Source organism: Acanthopagrus latus, chromosome 4 (assembly GCF_904848185.1).
Source record: "Acanthopagrus latus isolate v.2019 chromosome 4, fAcaLat1.1, whole genome shotgun sequence".
Lineage (NCBI taxonomy): Eukaryota > Metazoa > Chordata > Actinopteri > Spariformes > Sparidae > Acanthopagrus > Acanthopagrus latus.
The window spans coordinates 32614547-32637169 of NC_051042.1; the positions used below are offsets into that span (position 1 = coordinate 32614547).

Here is a 22623-nt window from a genome sequence, read left to right on the forward strand (position 1 = left end):
ACTGACGCTGCACATTCTGGTGGCTCCGCAGACACATAATCAGCCGAGGAAGATTTTTTTTTTTTTTTCCTAATAACCTCCCGGCTGTCTCTGAGTTTCTGCCCGACCCCTCAGGCCATTGGCCCCGATGAGCTTCACTCTGCGCCTCCTGTGCCACTTGATCCTCAGCCCGGCTCACCACCGGCACAGCTGCCAGCGTCACTCCGCTCTCCCTCCCTCCGTCACACCCTCCCACTCAGACACACACTCATTACATGCCAACACACAGTCACAGGGCCCACGGCGATGTGGGGCAACCAGGTCATCCTGTTACTGTCGCACAGAGCTCATTAGTGGAGTTTCCACATCAGGTGTCTTTTACCTTCTTTTATCTTTTGGTGAGGATGATAAATCATACAGGATCAATAACCTTGTCTGTCTGAGCCGTGCTGAATCATTTGAACAACACAGACTTCTCTATTCAAAATGCATTAAAGACCTGAACTGAGACTCAGCAACTGCTGCAGGCTTCAGGTGTCGTCGTTCTGTTTCCGGCTGCAGACGGAGGCGGCAGGTTCAGTTACTTTGCTCCGTTCCTCACCTGTTGGTTCAGACTGAGTCATGACACAGACTGAAAGTAAATATGTGCATCCAGCAGGACTCACTACGTCATAAACAGGCCTCGACTCTGCTGCTTCTGAAATACCAGGCAGATTCACGGGCGCCTGATTTTTCCTGAGGTGGAAGTCCACAGTTCACCTGTCATAAATCAAGGACGCTCCTTCATTCTGCACATGCTGAGTTGTCACTGATTGATTAAGTGACTGATTATATCTGCTTATTTATGAACCTGTTGTGGGTTTATTTATTTATTTTTATATTCGGTTTCATTCAGTATCAGCTGACCAACATGTGCGCGTTTTGTATTTGTTCTGTTTTTTTTTTTTTTTTATTTCCTTGTTGTTACTGAAAATTCATTTAAAAGAAAAAAAGATTAAAATCTTGATCATCTTGAGTATCATGCAGGTAAACATCCTCAGCTCAGCGTTGACTTGAATTAGTCTGTTTTTAAAGAAGAAAGATTTGAAGCAGAAGTTGCAGGAACGATGTGTAGAAAAGGATCCGACAGGGTTTCTATCAAACCAAGGAGGTGGATTTAAAATGTGGACTGATTAACAACACAAGGTGCTCTGATACGTTCATGTGTGATCAGCGTCAGGAAACAATTTATTTTGATTCATATCTTCCAGTTTGAGTGTTTGAACAGTTGGTTACATACGTTCACCATCTGTTTACCTTTTTTTTTTTTTTCCACTTCATCCTGCAGCGGCGGCCCAGTTTCTCCACAATGATCATTAAAGTTTCATCTTATCTCAACACTTCTCTGTGAGCTGTGTTAAATATTCACTCAGCTGCTTCAGATCAGACGCGTTACTGTTGTTCAGGCTTTTGTCCCGGCGCCTCCGCCGAGGAAATGAGGTAACATTTGTTTTGATGAAGCCGCTCGAAGGGACTGATCATTGTTAAATCAGATCTCCGGCACATCTGTAAATTGCTGCAGGAACGCAGCCTGAATCGAAGGTTTTCAACACGATAAAGGTTTGTTTTTTGTTTTTTATGTGCGTATGTGCGGCGATCTCTGTCTTTAGGAGCCATTAGCAGTGTGTTCTGAGTGGGACACAAATGTCTAAGAGGGTATTGATTGCTCGTTCAGCTCGCTCGCTCTGCTTTTCAGGTGCCCGTGTGTCCGGTAATGATGCAGAGTAAAGTGCTTTAACACCTCGGCCACTGAAAAGATGGAGCGGGAGACGGTGGGGGCGTAGAAAAGGACACGAGTCTGTCAGCACTTTGAATTCTGGGATCCTGTGTTCAGAGCCATGTTGCTATGAAACAAGGGCTGCACTGTGATTAAACTGTCTCCCATTGTTCCTTAATTGTCAGGGTAATTTGCATGTACTGTGTGTGTGTGTGTGTGTGTTTTTTTAAAGTTCTCTTATATCTGGGCAGAGTTGTAAGTTGAAAGCTGCAGGATGAGACACGCTCTGGTTTCTGAGGCGTCAGTGACACTTTTAGACTGCAGCAGATGTTTTCTGGCAGCTGATTTACTGCAGAGCCGCAACAGGTGAACGTCTGCCGTTGCAAATATGGATATTGTAATTTGACGACTTAGAGGTTAGTGGGTCAGCAGTCACATAATGCAGAGCGCGTGTCTGCTTGAGTCAGTGTTTGATTTCTTTATCCATTTTGGGTGAATAGATCTTTGTTAGTGAGTCTGAAAACAGGACAGTTTTGGATTTTGTGATGTCAGAAGCGTTATGACACAAACATCTGAACTTTCTCCTTCTCACAGTTTCAAAACAGCCTCGTTACTTTAGTTGGATGCATTTGAGTTGGATTATAGATTATTTTTATTTGGCGTCATCGCAAGACGTCACAAGACTGATTTCAGACGAGACAAAGATGTCAGAAAGCCGTAAACAGACAGAGAGGGAGGCTGGAATGAGGAGAAAAGGCGTGTTAGTGTCTCGTATCTGCAGAGAGTTTCTGATTTTCTCTCTTTGTTGCTGCTCGGGACGCTTTACCAACCCAACATGTGTCTATTCTATCTATCTATCTATTCTACCTTTAACTTTAATAGTCTTTGAATTCTATAAGATGTGAGCTTCAGTTAGCTTTGACCACAAATTAAATAACAAATCAGAACAAGCGCTCGCCTCATTTCATTACTTTGCTTCTAATGTATAAATGTGTTTCTCTCCATAGAGGACAGAGTAATTATTCTTTCAGTAGTTATTAAAGATCACTTTGTGTACAGAATCACTTTTGTGTTGCACCGTCTCTCAGACAAGAATCTGACTCTTTTTATTCAGTGAATCATCCTCAGAAAAAAACATCATAAATATGCAAACTGTAATCAGACTCGTCAGTGTGGGCACGGTGTGAGACATCGGGGCCGGGCGTCAGAGATTGAGTCTGGTATGAATGGAGTTACAATAGAGGATTGTCCTCCGATAAATCTAAAGGACTGTTCATCGTGTGGAAGCAGCTGCCGGCGCTCCGGCTCTCGTACGTCTCGGCTGAACGAGGAACGTTTCTCAAATCCAGGCAGCAGAACTTCACTGGAAGTCTCCACATCTGCACTGATTCAGCAGTGTGACCTCCAACATGATTGTTGTTTTGTGTCAACAGGTGATCATCAACAGCACCATCACACCCAACATGACGTTCACCAAGACGTCGCAGAAGTTCGGTCAGTGGGCCGACAGCAGGGCCAACACCGTGTTCGGACTGGGCTTCTCTTCGGAGCAGCAGCTGGCCAAGGTGAGAGGAAACATCCCTGCAGCATCACGGGAAGTCAGGAGGGCTCAGAGAACATATATGAGTGTGGCTGTGTAGGATTTGAACATCAGAGGGAGAAAATGAAGCAATCAGATGGATTTAAGAGAATATCTGACTGTTAGATCCTCACTATCACCAGATAATTGGCTCCGTTTCCTCCCAAAGCTTCGCTGCGTTATGACATTTCAGCTTGTATTGTCATGAATCATTGCAGCTTTCTCAACGTCTCTCTCTCTCTGTATCTCGTGTTTTCAGTTCGCTGAGAAGTTCCAGGAGGTAAAAGACGCAGCCAAGCTGGCGAGGGACAAATCTCAAGAGAAGGTGGAGACGTTGAGTAATCACTCGCAGGTAAATGATCTCTCTCTCTCTCTCTCTGCCGTCTGATGCTCTCATTCAGTCCAACACCGCTGACGAAAACCAACAGCAACAACCAACAATTCACATTCAGCCATTAATTCGTGTTCTCTGGTTCATCGCTCAAATAACTGCGTTTACTTTATCTGTGCTCCTCATGTGGTCGACAGCATGGATGATGTCAGTAACAGTTTTCTAAAGGACAAATGTTCGACATATTTCGGCTGCCAGCTGAGACGATCAACAACTATGACTCATTTACACACTTGTGAATAAAGGCCTCGAGTTTAAGATGATCCCCCTTTACGTCGATGAGGAGGCCAGTGGGAGAAATGAAACGGTGAAAGTTCCTCGACTAATTATTGAAAATGGGGAATTGTGTGAGGGAGTGAGCAGCATCGATCTGATCATGTTGAGGTGCACCGAGCGGCACCGCCTGGTCGCAGGCTGCCAACCTCGCTCCGTGCCTGCACCGGGTCCAGATGGCAGGAGTCGGACTCAACTCGGAGGCACACGGAGCTGCCGGGCCATATGACATGATGAATACTGGCAACGGCTTTTCTCACCCTGCCGCTGTCATAGCTGACGTGTCCGAGGTGTTTACAGTGTTTCACCCAAAAGAAGCCCAGGGGCCCTTTTTCTTTTCCATCCCTCACAGTCAGAGCTGATCAGAACCTGCCCTGAATCATAACACATCTCTCTCCCTCTGCCTCCCCTCCCACCACCACCACCAGGACCAGACTGAGTCCGGACGGGAGACGCCCTCCACCAACCAGGCGTCCAGCATTAATGGAACGGACGATGAGAAGATCTCTCACGTCAGTCCGGAAGCTGCCGTGCTGAAGAGCGAGAACGACCGTCTGAAGAGCGCAGTGGAGCTGAGGTGAGGCTTCCATCATCAAAACATCTTCAGTGTAATGTTCCTTTTTTTCATTTGTGTCATACAAACCATCCAACACTCACCAGCTCTGGTGATTTGGTCAAATAAATCCTTAATCCACCGCGTTGTGTGAAGATAATCTGTCTCCACGCTGGTTTTCTTCTTCTTCCCTGCGGCTTCCTTCCATCGTCCCTCTCGCTCCTCTTCAGTGGATTTAAGTGTTTATTTAAAACCGAACCAGCACACATTTAAATTTGAAGATGAACCTTTAAAGTTTTGGTCAGTTTTGTTTGCAAATGAATGTAATCTTTATGTAAAACATCGAGTCCCGAAGTGAGCCATTGATTGGAAGTTACAGAGTAGTGAGACGCGTTCGCATTTTAACGATTATTACATTTCCATCTTGTAGAAGTTGTAAAAACAGTGGAGCTGTAGAAGTCTGACTGTGTTGCCTGGATACAAGAGAAGCAGGACAGAGCAGAGAGATGAGATGTCAGAACTACATGTGATCGATCGGCCTCCTTACTGATATTAATCTATTTTATTCAGCAGTTAAACAACGTCGACTCTGATAAAGACACATAAAAACACCGTTTCTAAGCGCAGCTGTTTTCTCTCCTGCCTATTTTCTGCACAAAATTACAGTTCACATGAGCGAGTCCGCAGCTTGTGCTGATCTGTGGACAGTATAAACATCGTCTGGTTATTTGAATCTGAACTAATCATGGCTGTTGGAGGAGTCGTGCACCAACGCTGCGCCGTGTATATAATATACTACACTTATAAACCTTGTGTTGTTGCTGCCGGGCTGAGCTCAGAACTCGTCTGATCTAATCTGAAGAGCGGCGCTGATCCACTCAACCATTTGTTTAACTGGCCTCTTATCATCCAGATGTGCCAGTGAGTTTATAAATCCCATAATTGAACGAGGCACCAGATGTGGTTCCAGATGGGATTTAAAAAATGACCTCCAGGGCGTCAGAGTCAAGGAAAACTACAGCGAGTACCTTTTTTTTTTTTTTTTTCCGGGGCGGCATCAGAACCGTCAGCGACACGTTTGATCCAGATGGGATGAAAGAACCCGAGGTGAAGAACGGACTAATTAGCCAAACCTCCCCTGAAGAGTAACGAACATCTGCATGAGTGGAAACACTTTGTTTCGCAGGTCGACTCGTTCCCAGAGAAAGTCGCTGATGTTTAATCGTGGATTCTTGAGGATTCTTGTTCAGGTCGGTGTCAGAACGCGGCACGTAAAACAAGCCGACAGGGACGTGAGATCCAGCGATGAACTGTAAAATGTAGCAGGACGTATCTCCGCTTTACAAACTGCACACAGTAAACGTCTGTGAGCAACATTCACAGACAAACTTTTCCATGTTTCACCATCCACAGAACAAGCGTCAGGGTCTCTGGGAGACTCTTGTCTCCAATCGAAAGCTTCATTAAGTTCAGAAGGTCTCAAAGAGTTACACAGTACAGTGTGTATACAGATGTGGACTTGACTGGTCTTGAAATAAAATCCCTCTTTGTCCGAGACGAGACTTTCAGACCCTGAAGTGGACGTGTTGCAGTTTAGTTCTTTGTGCTACGTGGAGCTCTCGGTCTGTATCGCTGCCTTTTGTTGGAGGTTTTCCTCATTAAAATGCTGAATATTGTGTATAAATTATTTGAATCTAATAATGTTTTCACTCCACTCCAGGATATAAATAAAGTGTCAAGTGTCAAGCGTGTTTTTTTTTTTTTTACATCTGAGCTGGAGGCCCAGAATAAAATCTACGCTGCATAGAATTAATGATTTTTTTTAACCTACTTTGGTTACATCGAGCAGTTGGATTAGAGAAACTCCTCTGGACATCTAACTTAACTAACAAACTTCTAACATCCGAGGGAACTTTAGGAAAACTACCGACCTGTAAAATAATATTTGTTTCTAAAGATGACGTGAATCGCTCCACGTTCTCCAGTTTGTCGGCTTCACCTTCGCTCTCGTCTCTGCTGGCTCTCTCCTTCTTCACCGCTCTGGGCTTTTTGTTTTGTGGAAGTGTGTCACGGCAGCGAAACAGCCGACGACTGCAGAATGCTGCGGTGCAAGTCCGAGAGCGGCACGCTTCAACCCGGCCATGCATACGGAAGGGAACAGCGATGCATAATAAATATACATCACTGCCTCCCCGTCACGATTGATGAGACGATAAGAAACACTGAGACGATGCCACAACTGTGAGGCGGTCCGATCACGGCTGCAGCTCATCAGACCTCTGAGACTTTCCCCCACGTTTCTTTCTCTTTAATGGTCTAAATATCTCCTGACAGCTCGACGTACATCACAGATAATTAAATAGTCATGACTGGAAGGATTTGGAAGCATTATGTGTCATGTCAGTGGGCAGGAGCCGTCGGCATTTCAACACTGACCTGTCTGAAATTTTTCCTTCCCATTAAAATCTCTCCTCCTGGATCTCTCTCTCTCTCTCTCTCTCTTCTCTCTGACAGCAACACCAACGCCAAGAAGTGGGAAACAGAGCTGCAGACTTTAAGAGAAAATAACGCCCGGCTGGTGGACGCACTGCAGGAGTCCTCAGCTAATGTCGAGAGCTGGAAGAAGCAACTTAGTGCCTGCAAGGAGGAGAGTGACACGCTCAGGGAAAAGGTAATACAGCCCCGCACAAAGCAAAAGGAAAAGGTTATAAAAAAAACGGAACAGATTCATAGTTCAGTCGACGTGCTGGTTAAATCCTTACAGACGTGATCTCTCAGAAAACTGTACATGTTATTATCTCCTGTGTTTCCTGCCGTCCACTAAAAATAGAAGCATTTTAGTTTCATAATCAATGTGGGCTGTTGCTGCAGCTGGGCTGCTGTTGCAATCACAAATTTTGTAGAAGCCTGCAAGTTTTTCTGAAGGTCTTTTACACATCAAGTCGTTTTTTTTTGGTTTTTCTTTTTGTGTGCGTTTTTCTTAATCTGTCACCTGCTGATAAAAAGCCTTGCACTCTGAGTGCGGTGAGTTTTATTTCTGTAGTTATTACGAAGAGTTTTTGGTTCCTCTTGGAAAAAGTTCCGGCTAAAACACTGGATCCATCTCCTCCTGAAAACAAGACGAGAGCGCAGAGAGTTTCACCTGCTGATAAAAGGATCCTGACAGAAATCTGCTCGGTCACACTTTATCACACTGCTCTGTCGCACTACGGTGGCTCTGAACAGTCAAACAACCCTCCAAACAACTTTGACAGATCAGAAAAATCACGACGGTGTAAAAAGCTCCTGAGTCGGTTTGTAAACACGATCACACGACGTGATGTCATGTTTATTTTTAAAACGGCGGCAATATCAGATGACAAAAACAGAGTCGGTGTGTAAAGGCCTCAACCGGCTGCTGCAGGAGACTGTGACACAAAACATGTCAGAAACACAAAGATTCAAGACTTTAATGTCGCGGAAAACAACAGTGAAGCATCTCCAGCAGCATCTAACAGAAAATGTAGCTGAAGTGTCGCAATACGCAGGTGCTGATGATGACCGGGATGTTACAGAAATGAAATATATCGATCGTGTTGATAATGAAGTGCAGATGTTTCGGCCTTTTGAATCTTTTCTTTGTGGAAATCGTGAAACAGTCTCCCTGCACTCGTATTTTAGTTTAGTGAATTTGCCAAACAAGAGAAACAAAATAAAAAGTTTAATTTTTGACTGACTGATATCACGATAATAACGTTATCGTTAACACGCTTCCCCTTGATGATCGTGTAGCGAATCGGATGTGGTGATAAATAAGAAACTGTAACAGAGAAATGAACAGAAACACATAACGAGTAAACAGACGAAAAAACTGTCGACCGCCTCTCAGGATAAAAAGCTTCAGCGCGTTGACTCGGCGAGTTGTCTGTATTTATTCGTGGTATTGTTGTAGATGTGGCTGTGAGATATTATCAGTATGTTTATTAGTTTTTTGTCTTGTATGCAGCAGTGTCACGGCCTTCATAATCAATCGAAAATGATCTTCCATTTCTGATCTTCAAAGTCAAATCAGCGATTCTCAGTGTTTTTTATTTTGGGGGGGAAGAAGAATTGAAAATCGCATCGAGTCAGTGATTTAGAAAATCACGACTTGCATGTGAGGTTTGAGTGAGTTCATCATGAAATAATGTAAAATATACAAATATTCTAATATCATGAACCTCCTCTGTTCTCTGGGCTCTGTGTGCAGATCGTGGAGCTGGAAGCTCAGTGTAAAGAAGCCGATCAGGAGAAGCAGAAAAACGCCCAGCTGAGTGTGAAAGTTCAGGAGCTGGAGGCCGAGCTGCGGGACAAAGAGCAGGTGAGACGTCCGGATCATCGTCTCTCCATCAGAGAAATCACAGCTGCTGAAGTGACGGATCTTCTGATTACGCCTCTGTGAAGTGCTGCTTCTGTTGTGGGATCTTGGGTGTTCGTATGGATCAATATTTTATTTTTGCCTGCCCAGCTAAACCCAGACCCTCACACGCTGCCCGTCGTTGTTTCTCCCCCCTCAGTTTCCTCTTTCGGACTTCCTGTGCTGCTTATTTTGTTTTAAATTGCTCAGTAATTTGTTCTGTTCTGGTGCAGATGAAGTCTGCTGTGAGAGCGGGCCGACCGGGGGGAATAGAAATCCATCCACCGACTTTGTCTCCGGTCAGAGCAGCAGGGAATTTTGGCACAAATGCCATTAGCGGCCTCGCCTTATGTCTCCGGCATCAGTCATCCATAATCCAAACTAGCTGCCTGTCGGCTCCGCGGGGCCTAATGGTGTTGTTATTTCTGATGAGGACGAGCAGCGCAGTCTTTTGACCTTTTGCTCGTCGCTGGTTAAACATCGTTTCTGTGTGCAGACGAATGATTAGGACCGACTGCAGGAAACACCTGACGGCCTCGCTGCCTGTTTCTGCAGTGAGTCCTCAGTAACGCCATTAAAGGGACATTCAGCCACGTGTGAAGCAAAGAGAAACACAAACGGAAGAGATTCAGTCACCACACGAGGAAACAAACCTGTGTGACGGTTCAACACGTGACCTCCTGTTTGTCCAGTTATTAATGTCGTTAACACGAGAAAACAACGAGCATCGTTTTCCCAAAATAACCACATAATTAATGTAAGATCACAAACAAAATGACAGCTGAGGGATGAGTCGGCCCGGCAGGTAATCTGCATTTGTTTTGTTCTTTTTTATGCTTTTTAATCTAAATGAGTTTTTAATTGAATAAAAAGCAGAATGACAGTAACGTTGTCAGGCGGGATCTCACAGAGTCTCGCCTACTTTAATAACTCAGGAGAACAAAGTTTATCTGGAGATCTCGACAAAATCATCTTGTTAACTTGTGAAAACGACTGTAATCTCGTGATAATCACATAAATAACAGGATCAGACAGTAATAATGGAAACATAGTTTGTTATCTGGAGATCCTCCTGTATAAAGACATTATTTCAGTGTTTGTTTCTGTTTCCTGTTGCTTTTCGAGTATTTTAAGATGTTTTCAACAGTTTTATTTGATTGTTTCTGTCAGATTTTGGAGCTTTCTTTATCGATATTACAGATATCTAAATGCTTTTCACTGGGTCGGATTCTGATTTATCCTGCTTGGAAAAGTCATAAAATTAAGACTCTTTCTTTCACGGTGGCGTGTGAGGACTGAAGCTGCTCTGTAGTCTGGTGCTCCGGCGCTAAAACAAAGTTTAACCTCCATCATCTTTTTCCACAGAATCAGTTCCTTGAAGAAGCTCGACAGCAGCTCTTTGTAACAACCAGCAACAATTTACAAGCATTAATCGCTTTTTCATTAACCGTACGTGAGCAGATTTTAACGTGACATTAAAAATGAGACTCTCCCGTCTCTCTCGGCTGCTACAAGAAACTGTGACATTATTTTAACTTGTTTAAAGCCGCTGGACTGTGAATTTCTTTGTGAAGGACTCGGGTCGGTGACTTTGTTCACGTTCTGCAGCGACTGTAGCGAACGTTAATCCTCACGTATGTTGTCATCGTCGTCAGGTTTGATCGTAACTCGTTAAAAGTGCTGCAAAGTAAAGACGTTTCTAGCTGCTCTGCGTAAAAGACCCTGTTAAATTCCCTCGAGGTGAACCGTGTCTGGGATATTCTAGTTTAGCACCTGGCAGCCGGAGTATTTATAGAACGTATAAATCTTACACAACAACAGGAAAGGAGGCAGTTCAAAGAGCCGGGGCTGATTTAAAAAAAAAAAGAAAGAAAAGAGATGATAAGTAAAAGAAGCGCGTGTCCTCTGGAGGCTGCAGCGTTTCCTCCGTCATCGTACCGACCGAAGGGTTCATGCAGGAGGAGGTCTGATCCAGCAGACGGCCCTCTGAGGCTCCGCCGACTGACTCACCGCCTTCTAGAAACTCACAAGCTCAACTCCTCCAATTAGATAACAAAAAAAAAAACAGTGCCTGTGAATTATTAACCGTTCAGTGTTCAGCGTGGTGTTGACCTCAGCGCTGAACTTACAGAGCAAAGCTGCTGCAGGTGACGACAAAGACTCGTCCAATTACTGCTCGGCGAGGAAGTGCTGCAGGCGATAAGAGTGTGTGTGTGTGTGTGTGTGTGTGTGTGTGTGTGTGTGTGTGTGTGTGTGTGTGTGTGTGTGTGTGTGTGTGTGTGTGTGTGTGTGTGTGTGTGTGTGTGTGTGTGTGTGTGCGTCTCAAAGCAGCAGCGGGAGGATGTCCTCACAGTGATGATAGATTTTTAATTAAGAAGAAAACACACTGTAATCGTTCCTGTTGCGGATGGGTTTTTTTTTTTTTTGTCGCTTTTTGTTTCTCCTCACCTGCTTCATGTTGATTTATAGTTTGTGTGTTTACAGAAGATTCACTGTGACGTCTTTAAAAAAAAAACAAAAAAAAAAAACAGGACTTGTGAAACCTCAATTATTTGGTACAAATTTAAAGGAGTATTTCACCTAAAAATGAAAATTCAGTCATTCTCAGATGGATCGGGGTGATCCAGGTCTCCAGACGCCCCACAGTGATTTGACCAGATTTTATTTCCAGCCATTTTTTAAACCTGAAGTTTTCGCTGTAGCTGCTAAACTACAAGCGTTAGCATGCACCCCGTCTCGATTGGTGTGAGGGGTGTAAATAAAGTCTTTTCAAATGAATTCAGGGCTTCTGGAGACTTGGATTATCTTGGTCTCTTTTTGCTTTTCCTCAAGGTCTTAAAACGTCTCCAGCTGCTTCAGTCGTTGAGGAAAATGCTGCCAAACTATTTTACTGTGAGGCTCCAGAAATGTGTTTTTTTGCAGAACTTCACCTGACTGTGAGGAGATGATGACTAGATCTAAAGCTCGATATCTAACATGTTATATCTCGATTATCTGCATGTATATTTTTGTGTAAATTAACTGTTTTGTGATTGTTGTGTTTTGTCCCTCAGGAGCTGGAGAACCTGAGGAAGCAGGCGGAGATAATCCCTCAGCTCATGGCCGAGTGCGAGAGCATCACCAATAAACTGCAGGTATGTTTGGTTTTTTTTTCAAAGCGCTCAGAAATCCCACAAACGGAACATTTCTCTCGGGTGTATGAAAGCAGAGAGTCGGTGCAGAGCGGCGCTCAGCTCACACGTGAGGACACGATGTCCGAGGTGAAGCAGCCTCTGAGGCGTGAGCAGCGCTTTTCAGTCGAAGGTAAAGAACGAGCGCTCCTATTCATCGCGGCGCCCGAGGGCTGGTGACACAACATTCCTGTCACGTGTCTCACTAACGCACACTGTGGTTACTGTATCTATTAATAAAGGTCCGTCCCTGGTGCGGCTCTGAGTGGATTATTGCCTCTTTGAAAAGGTTTCCTTCTCCTCATCTGAGGAACAGAGATAAAACATCTCTGTCACGGCTTATTAGTTTCCTCTCGGTGCAGATTTGATCAGTTGTGCTCTCCACACAAACAGCCACAGTTGTGAGAGTGTGTGTGTGTGTGTGTTGTTAAGTTGGGCGTGAGAATCTGCAGTTTTTCCAGAAACAACACTGATTCACACCTGTCTCTTTGTACCAGAGATCACCTGTTGTTCAGGGCTGAGCCCTGGGTGAGTAATGTCAGAGTCTCTGTGGAACCAGAAGTGCCGGGCTCGGTGGATGACTGTACATGTCAGGAGTGCCAAGTCTGACATGAGCAGCGCTGATAGTGACGCTCATCACGCCTCGCTCAGGCTGACTCAGGGCGGGACTCTGTCATCCAGGCTGTCATGCGTGTGCCGCCTCTCCAGCCGGGCAGAGAGGAGCAAAACCAACAGCGGGATGCCTGAAGTTCTTGTGTTCACAAAGCTCGACCGCCTGGTTTGTTTCTGCAACAGCCAGCTGGATGAACGACAGTGACAACAGAGCCGGCTGAAGCAGCCATCCAAACTGAGGAGCATCTCAGACAATGGGATGTCTGGAATACCTCGAGGCCCCAAATGAAAACTCGTCCTCTGTTCGTCCTGTTGAGAATTTTTTTTTTTTTTTTTTAAAAGCCAATCCGTTTATTCTCCCTCTGTGTTTGTGTTAATGGCTCCCCTCTATTTAAAGACGTCACCCCACATGGAGATCAGGTTTCAGGAGTCAGCTGGAGGATACAGTCATGCAGGCACAACACCCATTTAGCACTCCTATTTTAAACCCCTCCCTTCAATGGTATCCACGGCAGTAATGTGTCGCTGGTGTCGCCTGCTCGTCTCAAAGACTCTTTAATCCTCCTGCAGGAAAAACTGCATGTTTCCTGTTTGTAGAGCCCAGTTTTCAGTCCTGAGGATGTAAATAAGGTTGTTTTTTTTGTTTTAAAACCTGAAGGCTGGTTAATGTTTAACTCGCGTGCTTGGACAGTAGATGTGAGACGCTCGGCCTTTTGGTTTGGCATTTAAGATTGGGTGAAAAGGACGCACCTGTGCTGCTCCATCAGCTGTCACACCTCTCTTAAAGGGACAGTTCATCCCCATATCAGAAACACTTCTAACCGCTCGTGCTGTTTATCCATCTAGACTGTTCTGTTGTGAGTTTCCCAGATAGATGTCGGTCTTCTCTTGAATATGAAACTCGTGGGGTTGCGATACACATTAACAATAAAACTGGTGTTGAAAGATGGGATAAATATTCAAAAGTAAATATTTCAGCACCTCTGGAGTCATTTCCGTTTCTTTCCGTCCTCGTGCTGTTTATAGAAGACGGCTGTGATGCACCTGAACGTTGGTTTCCACCTGCAGTGGTCGTGACGATCGTGTCTTGTAGGAACTATTTTTCTTCCTCACTGTGCAGAAGTTCTGCTCTTAGTTAAAAAGCTCGTTACGCCTCAGGATGTGAACATTAACGGCGTCCTGCTCTGCTGAGCTGCACCGTTCGCGAGTTTAGCGAGTTAGCATCTCGTTCCTTCATGAATGGTTCCAACATGAAGCTGCTCCGTCTGCTCAGGTCATGATTATATTTTAGAGTGGAACCCGACAGATACTCGATCTCTACATTTTTTTGCAGCGATCGCTCAGATGTGGTCATCAAACAAACAGAGGCAGGATATTTTACCCCACTTTACCCAAAGCTTTATAATCTTTGTAGATAAAAGAAATGAATCTGATGTCTCTGTATCCTCCACTCGCTTCACGTGACTTGTTTTTGTTGTTGTTTCAGGCTGCAGAGGCGAAGAACGGCGAGCTGGAGGGGAGGATAGGAAGTCTGCAGGTCGACATAGACGACAGTCGACAAAAGCAGGGCAACATGAAGGGCGAGCTGAAGAAGTTCATGGATATTCTGGATGGAAAGATAGACGAGCTGCATGAGTTCAGGCAGGGCCTCTCCAAGCTGGGCGTTGATAACTGAGCGAGAGGCGGCACTGAGTCGAAAGGGTCAGAGGTCAGGTACGAAGGATTCACTACAGTATGTCTTCAGGGCAGAAACTATGTGGCACCTCCTCCCCCAGAGGTGACGTCCACTCAGAAACTATCAGCTTTGGCTTGTAATAAACACTACCACGTGAGAAAGAGATTTGTATTTGGAGAGGGAGAGCGAGCCTGGCAGGAGGGAGGCCAGCGCTCCACCAAAACGGCTCCATTTTGTACGCTGGCATTTTGAGTCATACTCTGAGCTTACTTACCCGTTTCTGTGGGAGGGGGGGCGGCTTTAAAAAGCTGGTGGTGGGTTCTTAGATTCTGTCCATCTGTCTTTTTTTTCTGAAGGCTGCGGCGCTTCTTCACAGGCAGTCTTGAGTTTAGAGTAGAAGAGGGGACTCAAAAGGGCTAAAATGAATAACACACACAGACGATGCTGCTCAGCGTCACTCGAGTAATAATTGGTGTTAATCCTTGTGGCCCCCTCAGAGAATTAGACATGAGACCTTTTCTCCAGACTGTCCTCGCTGTTGCCTCTCGTCTATCTCAGGTGTGTTAGAAGACAGTTTGTACAGATTATATGCACATGTACGACACGCGGCCGCGACACAAAGTGCCTCCAGGTGAGTCGAAATCCACCTGGCAAGGAGAACTGGCCGAGTGATGACCATCACCATAATAACAACTCTCTGTGAGAAACATCCTCACTGATGAAACGAGAGACAAACGTAGACATCCTGAGGACGTTAAAGGGGAAGTCCAGTATTTTAAAACCTTAGTTTAGTATTTTAAGAAACTCTGGTGTGGAAATGATTCACACTCACCGAAAGCTTTAGAGCGGGTCGGGTGGATAAAATAAACAGAACTTTGGAACCAACGAACAATTTAAAATCATTTATTCATGATCAAAATAACGTTTTTAAGCAAAAGAGATACTTTTCTACAAGTTCTGTCGACGTATTATCTTCAAAAACTGTTATTAATGACCTTTTGATGATGATTTCAGACACCTATGGATCATTTTCACACCGAAACGTGTAAAAAAATAGGGTTTAAAAATACCAGAATTCCCCTTTAACGTGATTAAAGGACAGGACAGGTGTTTGCACAAAAATAACTCCTGAGAGCAGGTTCATCACCGCTCAGTGTATTTTCTATAAGAAACATCCAATAATAATAATAATAATAATAATAATAATAATAATAATAATAATAATAATAATAATAATAATAATAATAATAATAATAATAATAGGAACTCCATTTAGCCATGAGTGTAGTGTCGTGTTGAAGGGTTTTGTGTGTGCAATAGTATCGTCGTCCATGTGCAGAACAACGACGTGCGTCTCCGAGGCCGGCGATGTGCTTCCGACACACTGGTTTTTGTTATGGTGGTGGTTATTGTTGGGTGAGGGGCGACTGAAAGTGTACTTCACTGTCAACATTTAGACGGAATGGGCCTTTTTCACAGCCAAACCCCCGTCAGAGTCTTTGGTTTTTTTGTTGTTTTTTTTTTTTTGTTTGACATATTTATTTATTTTTGGTGCCTCTCTGCAACTTGTGTTTTTTTTTTTTTTTTGTTTTTTTTTCTCAAACATAGAACAAGTAAACTCAACCGTGAACCTGCTGTCTCTGTAGATGTACACTAATATATACAATACACCAAATTTGTTCAGAGGTTGTTTTTTTTGTTTGTTTGCTGGATGAAACACGAGCGGCTCATGTTGTGGTGGCATATTTTCTGGGTAATATTACGATGTTATGAGTTTATATTTTTTCATTCTGTTCTGAAGACGAAAGGTTTCTATGAAGGGACTTGTTTTTGCTTCTCCCTCTCTGTTTTAAGGCCCCTGAACCCGGATAACACAACGTATGATCCTTCCTTTTTGAACCAACGCCTCTTGTGCACTTTTGTGACTCCTGTTCAATATTGTACAAATAGAACTGACAATTGTTAAAATTTAGTTTAATTACAGCGCTGTCGAGTCGGTGTCTTCTTTTCTTGCTCTCCCCTCTTTTCTTGACACACACGAAACAGAAAACATCTCCATCGAACAAGTTTCATCGAAACCATTTCTGCACTTCCAATAATGTACCTGAGCCTGCGTTCTTGGTTAAAGTCTCAGTCCCAAATATTATCTTTTTTTTGTTTTATCTCACTTTGGACTGACAGACAAAAACACACAACCTTCAGAGCACGGCCACCAGTGCTGCAGCTATTTCTAGGATTTGTTAGAATTTTATTTTGCATTCAACAAAATGTTCCTCGACATCTCATCATCTTCAGGATGAAACTCCTGATCTGTAACTCGTGTGAGGAGGGACATATTTTTCCCTGATCCACACTTAGTCACACATTGTGGGCAGAAATCTTAACTTCTGTCGAAGCTTACGAATGTGCTGACACGGTGAAAGTCTCGAGGCGTTTTTCTTTCCTGGATGAGAAGCGCAGAGAAGGAGGTGGAATGAACCTACAGAGCTGCATCCCGCCGAGGCTCCGAGTACAGAAGCTCCGCCACCGCACGTCTTTTCCCTCTGATGTCGATTTACATAGCACTAAAAATAGCTGTAATCCAAACAGAGACGTGCAAAAAGCGAAGCAGAACAAGTGGGATTTAATCACCGTCCGTGACACGTATCGGTTTCTCCAACATCAGAACACATAAAGTAAAATCACACACAGGATGGAGAAACTCCAGCGTCCTCGCAGCACTGCAGGGCCGGATCAGAGGACACGTTGCCTTGGCAACTTGATCCCACTCGCTCAGGTGTTTTTCTGTTGTAAATAACGGTGTGATGACAGTGACGGACAGGGAGAGAACGATCCGCTGCGACCTTCCAACAATCACATTTTTAATTACACACGAGAGTCGGTCGTCCTGCTGATTTCCCTGATGGACTTTAATCGTCTCTCTCACCTTCAGAGATCAGCTGCCTGGCTCAGGTACATCTGGGAGGAAAATTAATCAATATGCAGAGTAAGAATCAATTTAGGGCTGAAATGATGAGTTAATTAACCAATACGTCATCGTAAAACTTGAGCTAACATTAATCTCGTTGATGATTTTGTGTGAACACCCATCATGGAAACTTCTCTGAGTCTAACGTGTATTGAAATGGAAAAATCCAAACAGATTGAATTTCTAAGAATATAAAACAGAGAAAAGACACAAAAGTTCACACGTGAGAAACTGATCTGCTCAATAAAATGACCAGTAATCGATTATCGAGATAATTGATTGACTTTGTAAGGTTTTCTTGATGTCAGTCTTGGTAGAAATTCTCACAATCCACATAAATTGTCGAGAACAATCATACGTCACTTTGTGGCTCTCGGTTCAGCCTTCAGTATCTCAAACACAAATCTAATCGACCTCAGCTCGAGTCTCGTTCCAACCTGTCCTGCACGTTTATTAAATCCAATATGATCAAATATCTGCAGAACTAGTAACAATATGCCAACACACACTTCCCTGAATTACAACCAGTTGTCCCAGAAATTTGACTTTATTAGCTGTAGTTTTGTGTGTTTTACCCGATGCTGCTGCGAGCTCGAGCTCCCAGTCTGGACCTGCTAGCTGCATCGCTAACTGAGCTAACAGTCCCCTGCTGTTACTTATTCTGGTGATATTCAACAGGATGCCAGTTACAACTTACATATAGAAGCTTTACATCATCATAAATCACGTTAGCGTGCCGTCTTCAGCATTTAGTTTGTAAGTACAGCTTCACAGAGCTGAAGACACTTCGGTGTCTTTTTATTAGTCGTGAAAAAAACTCACCACCGGATCGTGTCACTTTTCTGACAACTTTTTAGACTTAATGTTAGGCTCCATGAGTGAACCATTAACCAGTAATTTAAATAATCCTTACCCATCACCGGTTATCAATCAGACTTTAAATTGATTACATTACAGCAGTGATGCAGCAAAGGCAGCATTTCTCTCTCTGTCCCTCCCATCAGAGAGGCTCATTGTGTGACTGGTGATGAGTGGGCGAGTCGGTGAAACATCATTAAGAGACTATGGAGAGAGAGAGAGAGAGAGAGAGAGAGAGATGGCACCGCAGGCCACTATCATCCAGACTTCCTGTTGCCATAGTAACAGGCTGCAGAATTTCATGTTGACGCTCGATCAGGGGGGTTCGTCCAAATACCCGCCGTGTGTCTTCCTCAAGGTGCCTGACCTGTCTGCCACCTGAATCACCTGGATGATAACAATAATTCACACACACACACACACACACACACACACACACAGCTGGACACCGGCGCAGAGTGATGGCCGCCCTGCAAACACGATGACGCTCAAGAGCAGCCAGAAACTGCCGCGGCGAGCAGCTGCTCTGAGCACACAGAGCTGAATAAACCCAAATCACAACTGGCTGGGGACGTCTGAGCCGTCGCTGCAGCAGAGAGATGTGAGAGCGACGGCTGCCAGGTTTCATATTACAACATGACTCACCATCATGTGGGCCACAAATCCACCGCAGCACGCTCACCGGGGTTCACCGCCGCAGGTTGATAAGACACCTCGCCACACGATGTGACTCATTTAGTGAGCAGGCTCGGGGTACAGCTAACCTGTGGACATCAGGGAACAGCACGAGCACAGACGGGATCTCACCGACACCATCGCAACGAAAAAAGAAGTCGGCAACAGTTCGTCGGCATGATCTCCTACGTCTTCGTTTATTATTAAAACACAGCAGTACAAGTGTGTTTCAGCCCGTCTGCAACACACTGGAGTTTCAGTTCTTTACACTTTCATGCTAAAAAAAACATTTAATGCAGTTCCCAGACAGTATTGGTATTTTTTTTTTTTGTACATAATACATTAGAGCTTAAGCTTTCAGTTAAGTGCTCTGTGTCACAGGGTCAAAGGTCAAGAGCAGAGCTGCAACTAACGATTAATTTCTCTATCGATTAATCGTTTAGTCTATAAAAAATGGAAAGAAAACTTCCTTCAGGTTACTTCTACAGTCAAAAAACCCAAACTCTTCATTCACTGCCATAAAAGACAACGATGAAACGACTGAAACGATTAATCGATGATCAACATACTTGGCAATTAACTCTCTTACAATCGTTGCAGCTCCAGTCATCGGTACAAAGTTCGTCTCTACACTTCAACATCAGCCTGTCAGAGAGACACAGCTGAGTACAGTAATGAGAAACTGCATAATGACAATGAAACATTGGTTATTAAATCAAAACTCTTTGTAACTTCTTTTGTCGAGGTATCAAAGAGGAAGTAATAACAGATCATGAATAAACTGCACCTGAATTAAGCCGAACACATTCACATGTTTTTGAAAGAAAAACTGGGGCAGGACACTGCTGCTGCAGACACAATTATTCTGCTAATTATTTCCTTAAAGTGCTGTTTTAATGTCAAAAAATTGGAGAAAAGCTCAGCGGAAAGCTTTACTGAGGACTCAACCGTGATTAGAGACACAGCTGTGCACATTAAGAGGTGTCATTTGTAGAATATGGCCAGAATTCAACGGTAGCGACAAAAACATAGAAGGCAGCAGATCACCACAGGAGCCAACGACTGCTGCTAGCAACCATTAGCATATTGGCTGATGGCTCTGTTAGCCGTGGAGCTAGTCGTGCTACAGTACCCAGCCTCCAGACTGGGACACAGCTGAGTCAGACAGACAGAGAGAGTTTTTTTAAAAAACAGTCTGTGTTCAGACAACTACCTGAAACTACTCAGACCATCACCACCTCCTGTGGTACAAAGAGGAGTTACGAGACAGGATGGGCTGAGGCTAGCCGGTTAGCATGCTAACTTCAGTACACATCTCTGCAACACAGTCCAAAAACGTCAGCACTGTTGTTTCCTCACACTGTTCATAATGTTAGTTCATCTTTTGAATGTTTTTAACTAAACCTTCTGGCCATATTTTACAAATCACACATTTTAATGGGGGAAATAATGATTATTAAATCAAATGTGTAACATTCTTTATTCGTCATGTTGTTGTTTTGGCCTCAGACAGGAAGTAATGACAGACCGTGTATAAACTGCACCTCAATCAAACCGAAACATGTTCACACATTTCTGACATAAAGAAAAACAAAGTGCATCAAACAGCCTGTAACACAAACAACAAAAACAGGGACTTTAAACATAAAGGCTGTAAATAATTATCACTTCTTCACCTCAGCTTCACAAAACTCTTCTTTTGTTTAGCGATAAAACCCTCAAAACTCAGACCGCTGTAGCCCTTGTGGGGTTAGATTTCATTTACATTCGGAAAATAAGAGAAGTCAGCTGAGTTTACACTCAACAGTGTGCTGAAATTAAAGTCAAGTGTAGTGTTGTTGCATCTGCCTGCTGTGCGACAGCCTCAGATGCCGCGTTGGGAGGAGTTCAATCATCGACACGGCTTCTCCTCTCGATGAGCGCTGAAGCACGGCGTGTCGTTTCTGCTTTAGAGGAGACTCAAGTTGGATTAGAGTAGTTGAGGGTGTATTACAACATCTCAGGACTATTGTGAAACGACAAACATGATTAACTGTTCGACAACTTCAACACACTGCGATGTTTGAGGCAGGAGAGGCGTGATCCCCTTCTTCTCACAGACGAAGCTTTTTGGTGAAAGTTTGGCCGCAACGATAAGCTGAAGCTCAGAGAAGGAAACAGAGCGGGAGTGATGTCATCAACTTCAGTGTGTGTGTGTGTGTGTGTGTGTGTGTGTGTGTGTGTGTGTGTCTCAGCTGTCCCAGTCTGTGCTCTGTGTCTCGTCGTCTCCTCGGTCATCTTCTTCCTCAGAGTCGGCTGCCACCTTCTTCATCCTCATCATGGCGGCTTTGATGCTGCGCTCCAGCTCGTTGTCAGCACTGTCCGGCGCCTCCAGTCGAGCAGGAACCATCTGCAGCAGGAAGTGTTGATTCAATTCATTCAAATCAACACTTAACCAGTGGAAGTTACTAATTATATCTACTCAAATTCCTGTGATTAAATCATTTGTATGTGTTAAACAGTTAAAACTTTGTACTTCAATACCAGTAATACATGGAAGTGATCAATCATGATACAGATTATCAAATAATATGTATTTTTGAAGAATTTTCACCAAGATACAAACTGAACAGAACATTTTATAGATGAAAAATCAACTTGTAAATGCTCTTAATGTAATTGGGGAGGCGCAAAATATCGATACAACAATATGTCGCTTTTCTCTTGCGATACGATTATCGATACACTATTTCAGTTATTTTTATCAAGACATCTCATTTATTACCACAGTCACAGTTGTATCCTCCTTTTAAACATCGTAACGTAAACAGCAATATTACGTCAAGGTAACGCAGGATCTTAATCTCAAATGGAGGGAAAGATTTGGGTGGATGCTGAATCAGAAGTATATTTTGAGTCTTTAATATCAGACAGATATGGTGATGTATCATTAGATGATAGTCATGCAACACACTGTATCGCAGAATCGCTGTGTTGTGACTCCGTTCTCAGCGTCTCACCTTCTTCAGGGTGACTCCCTGTCGGATGGCGGACATCAGATTGCTCCTCGGGTCCACAGCAGGGGGCGCCGTCTTCGGAGCGGGAACCTTTCTGAGCTGAATCTGTCCACGCTGCAGCGAGGCCAACACTTCATCCATCGTTCCTACAAAAACACAGCAATAAAATTAAAAACTGACACTTTTGCGACGATGGAAGAATGAAGGGAGGAATGCATTGTTAGGTTTCAATTTCAACTTCACGAAGCAGCTGAAAATGTCAGACTGAACGGATGCTCGGTCTTTAAAACGTTCTTAAAATCTTCTTCGACGACCTCCATTTCACAAAAAGCTCAGAAATCTGCAGCTCAGTCGGACGTTACTGTCTCTCTCCCCGGAGCTGAGAGCATCAGCAGGACCACAACTGAGGTAAACTGGCTCCTCTGGCCTCGTGGGGGAAGCTGGGAATTTAGGACAAGAACGACATGTACAGACACACACACACACAGATACACACACACACACTTTTCTGTGGAACAAACAAACACGACCTTCCCTGCAGTCGGACACATTCTCCCATCTGTACCGTGATGCTCCAGTAAATGAACATCACAATGTTTCCCCCCCCGTACAACATTTTGATGTTGACTTATTAAACACGCATAAAAAAAAACAAAACAAAAAACAGAATTGTTCTCTTTGTCTTTCACTCTCACCAATATTTTGTTTGAGCGTGTTCTTGGCTGGAAAAGGAGGATCCTCATTTTCGCTGAGAGGCTTCGGC

At 44.0% G+C, this 22623-nt stretch overlaps 2 protein-coding genes across 4 annotated transcripts in view; one reads left to right on the plus strand and one right to left on the minus strand.

Moving 5' to 3' along the window:
* The window catches only part of homer2 (homer scaffold protein 2), a 34087-nt gene extending 17741 nt beyond the window's left edge, over positions 1-16346 (plus strand). For 2 of the 3 annotated variants that reach the window (XM_037095483.1, XM_037095482.1), the window contains exons 3-9: positions 3169-3300; positions 3574-3666; positions 4407-4555; positions 7046-7202; positions 8760-8870; positions 11960-12040; positions 14175-16346. In XM_037095483.1, the coding sequence (XP_036951378.1) occupies positions 3169-3300; positions 3574-3666; positions 4407-4555; positions 7046-7202; positions 8760-8870; positions 11960-12040; positions 14175-14363 (912 nt within the window). In that variant the 3' untranslated portion in view covers positions 14364-16346. The remainder of the gene's footprint in view (positions 1-3168; positions 3301-3573; positions 3667-4406; positions 4556-7045; positions 7203-8759; positions 8871-11959; positions 12041-14174) is intronic. The other variant, XM_037095481.1, reaches the window with a different exon arrangement.
* Positions 16347-19039: 2693 nt separating this feature from the next.
* The window catches only part of LOC119018097 (WASP homolog-associated protein with actin, membranes and microtubules), a 17075-nt gene continuing 13491 nt past the window's right edge, over positions 19040-22623 (minus strand). Inside the window, exons 9-11 of the mRNA XM_037095473.1 lie at positions 22556-22623; positions 21864-22006; positions 19040-21253 (exon numbers count right to left, since the gene is read on the minus strand). The exon at positions 22556-22623 is cut by the window's right edge and continues 323 nt beyond it. Coding sequence (XP_036951368.1) covers positions 21095-21253; positions 21864-22006; positions 22556-22623 — 370 coding nt within the window. The 3' untranslated portion in view covers positions 19040-21094. The remainder of the gene's footprint in view (positions 21254-21863; positions 22007-22555) is intronic.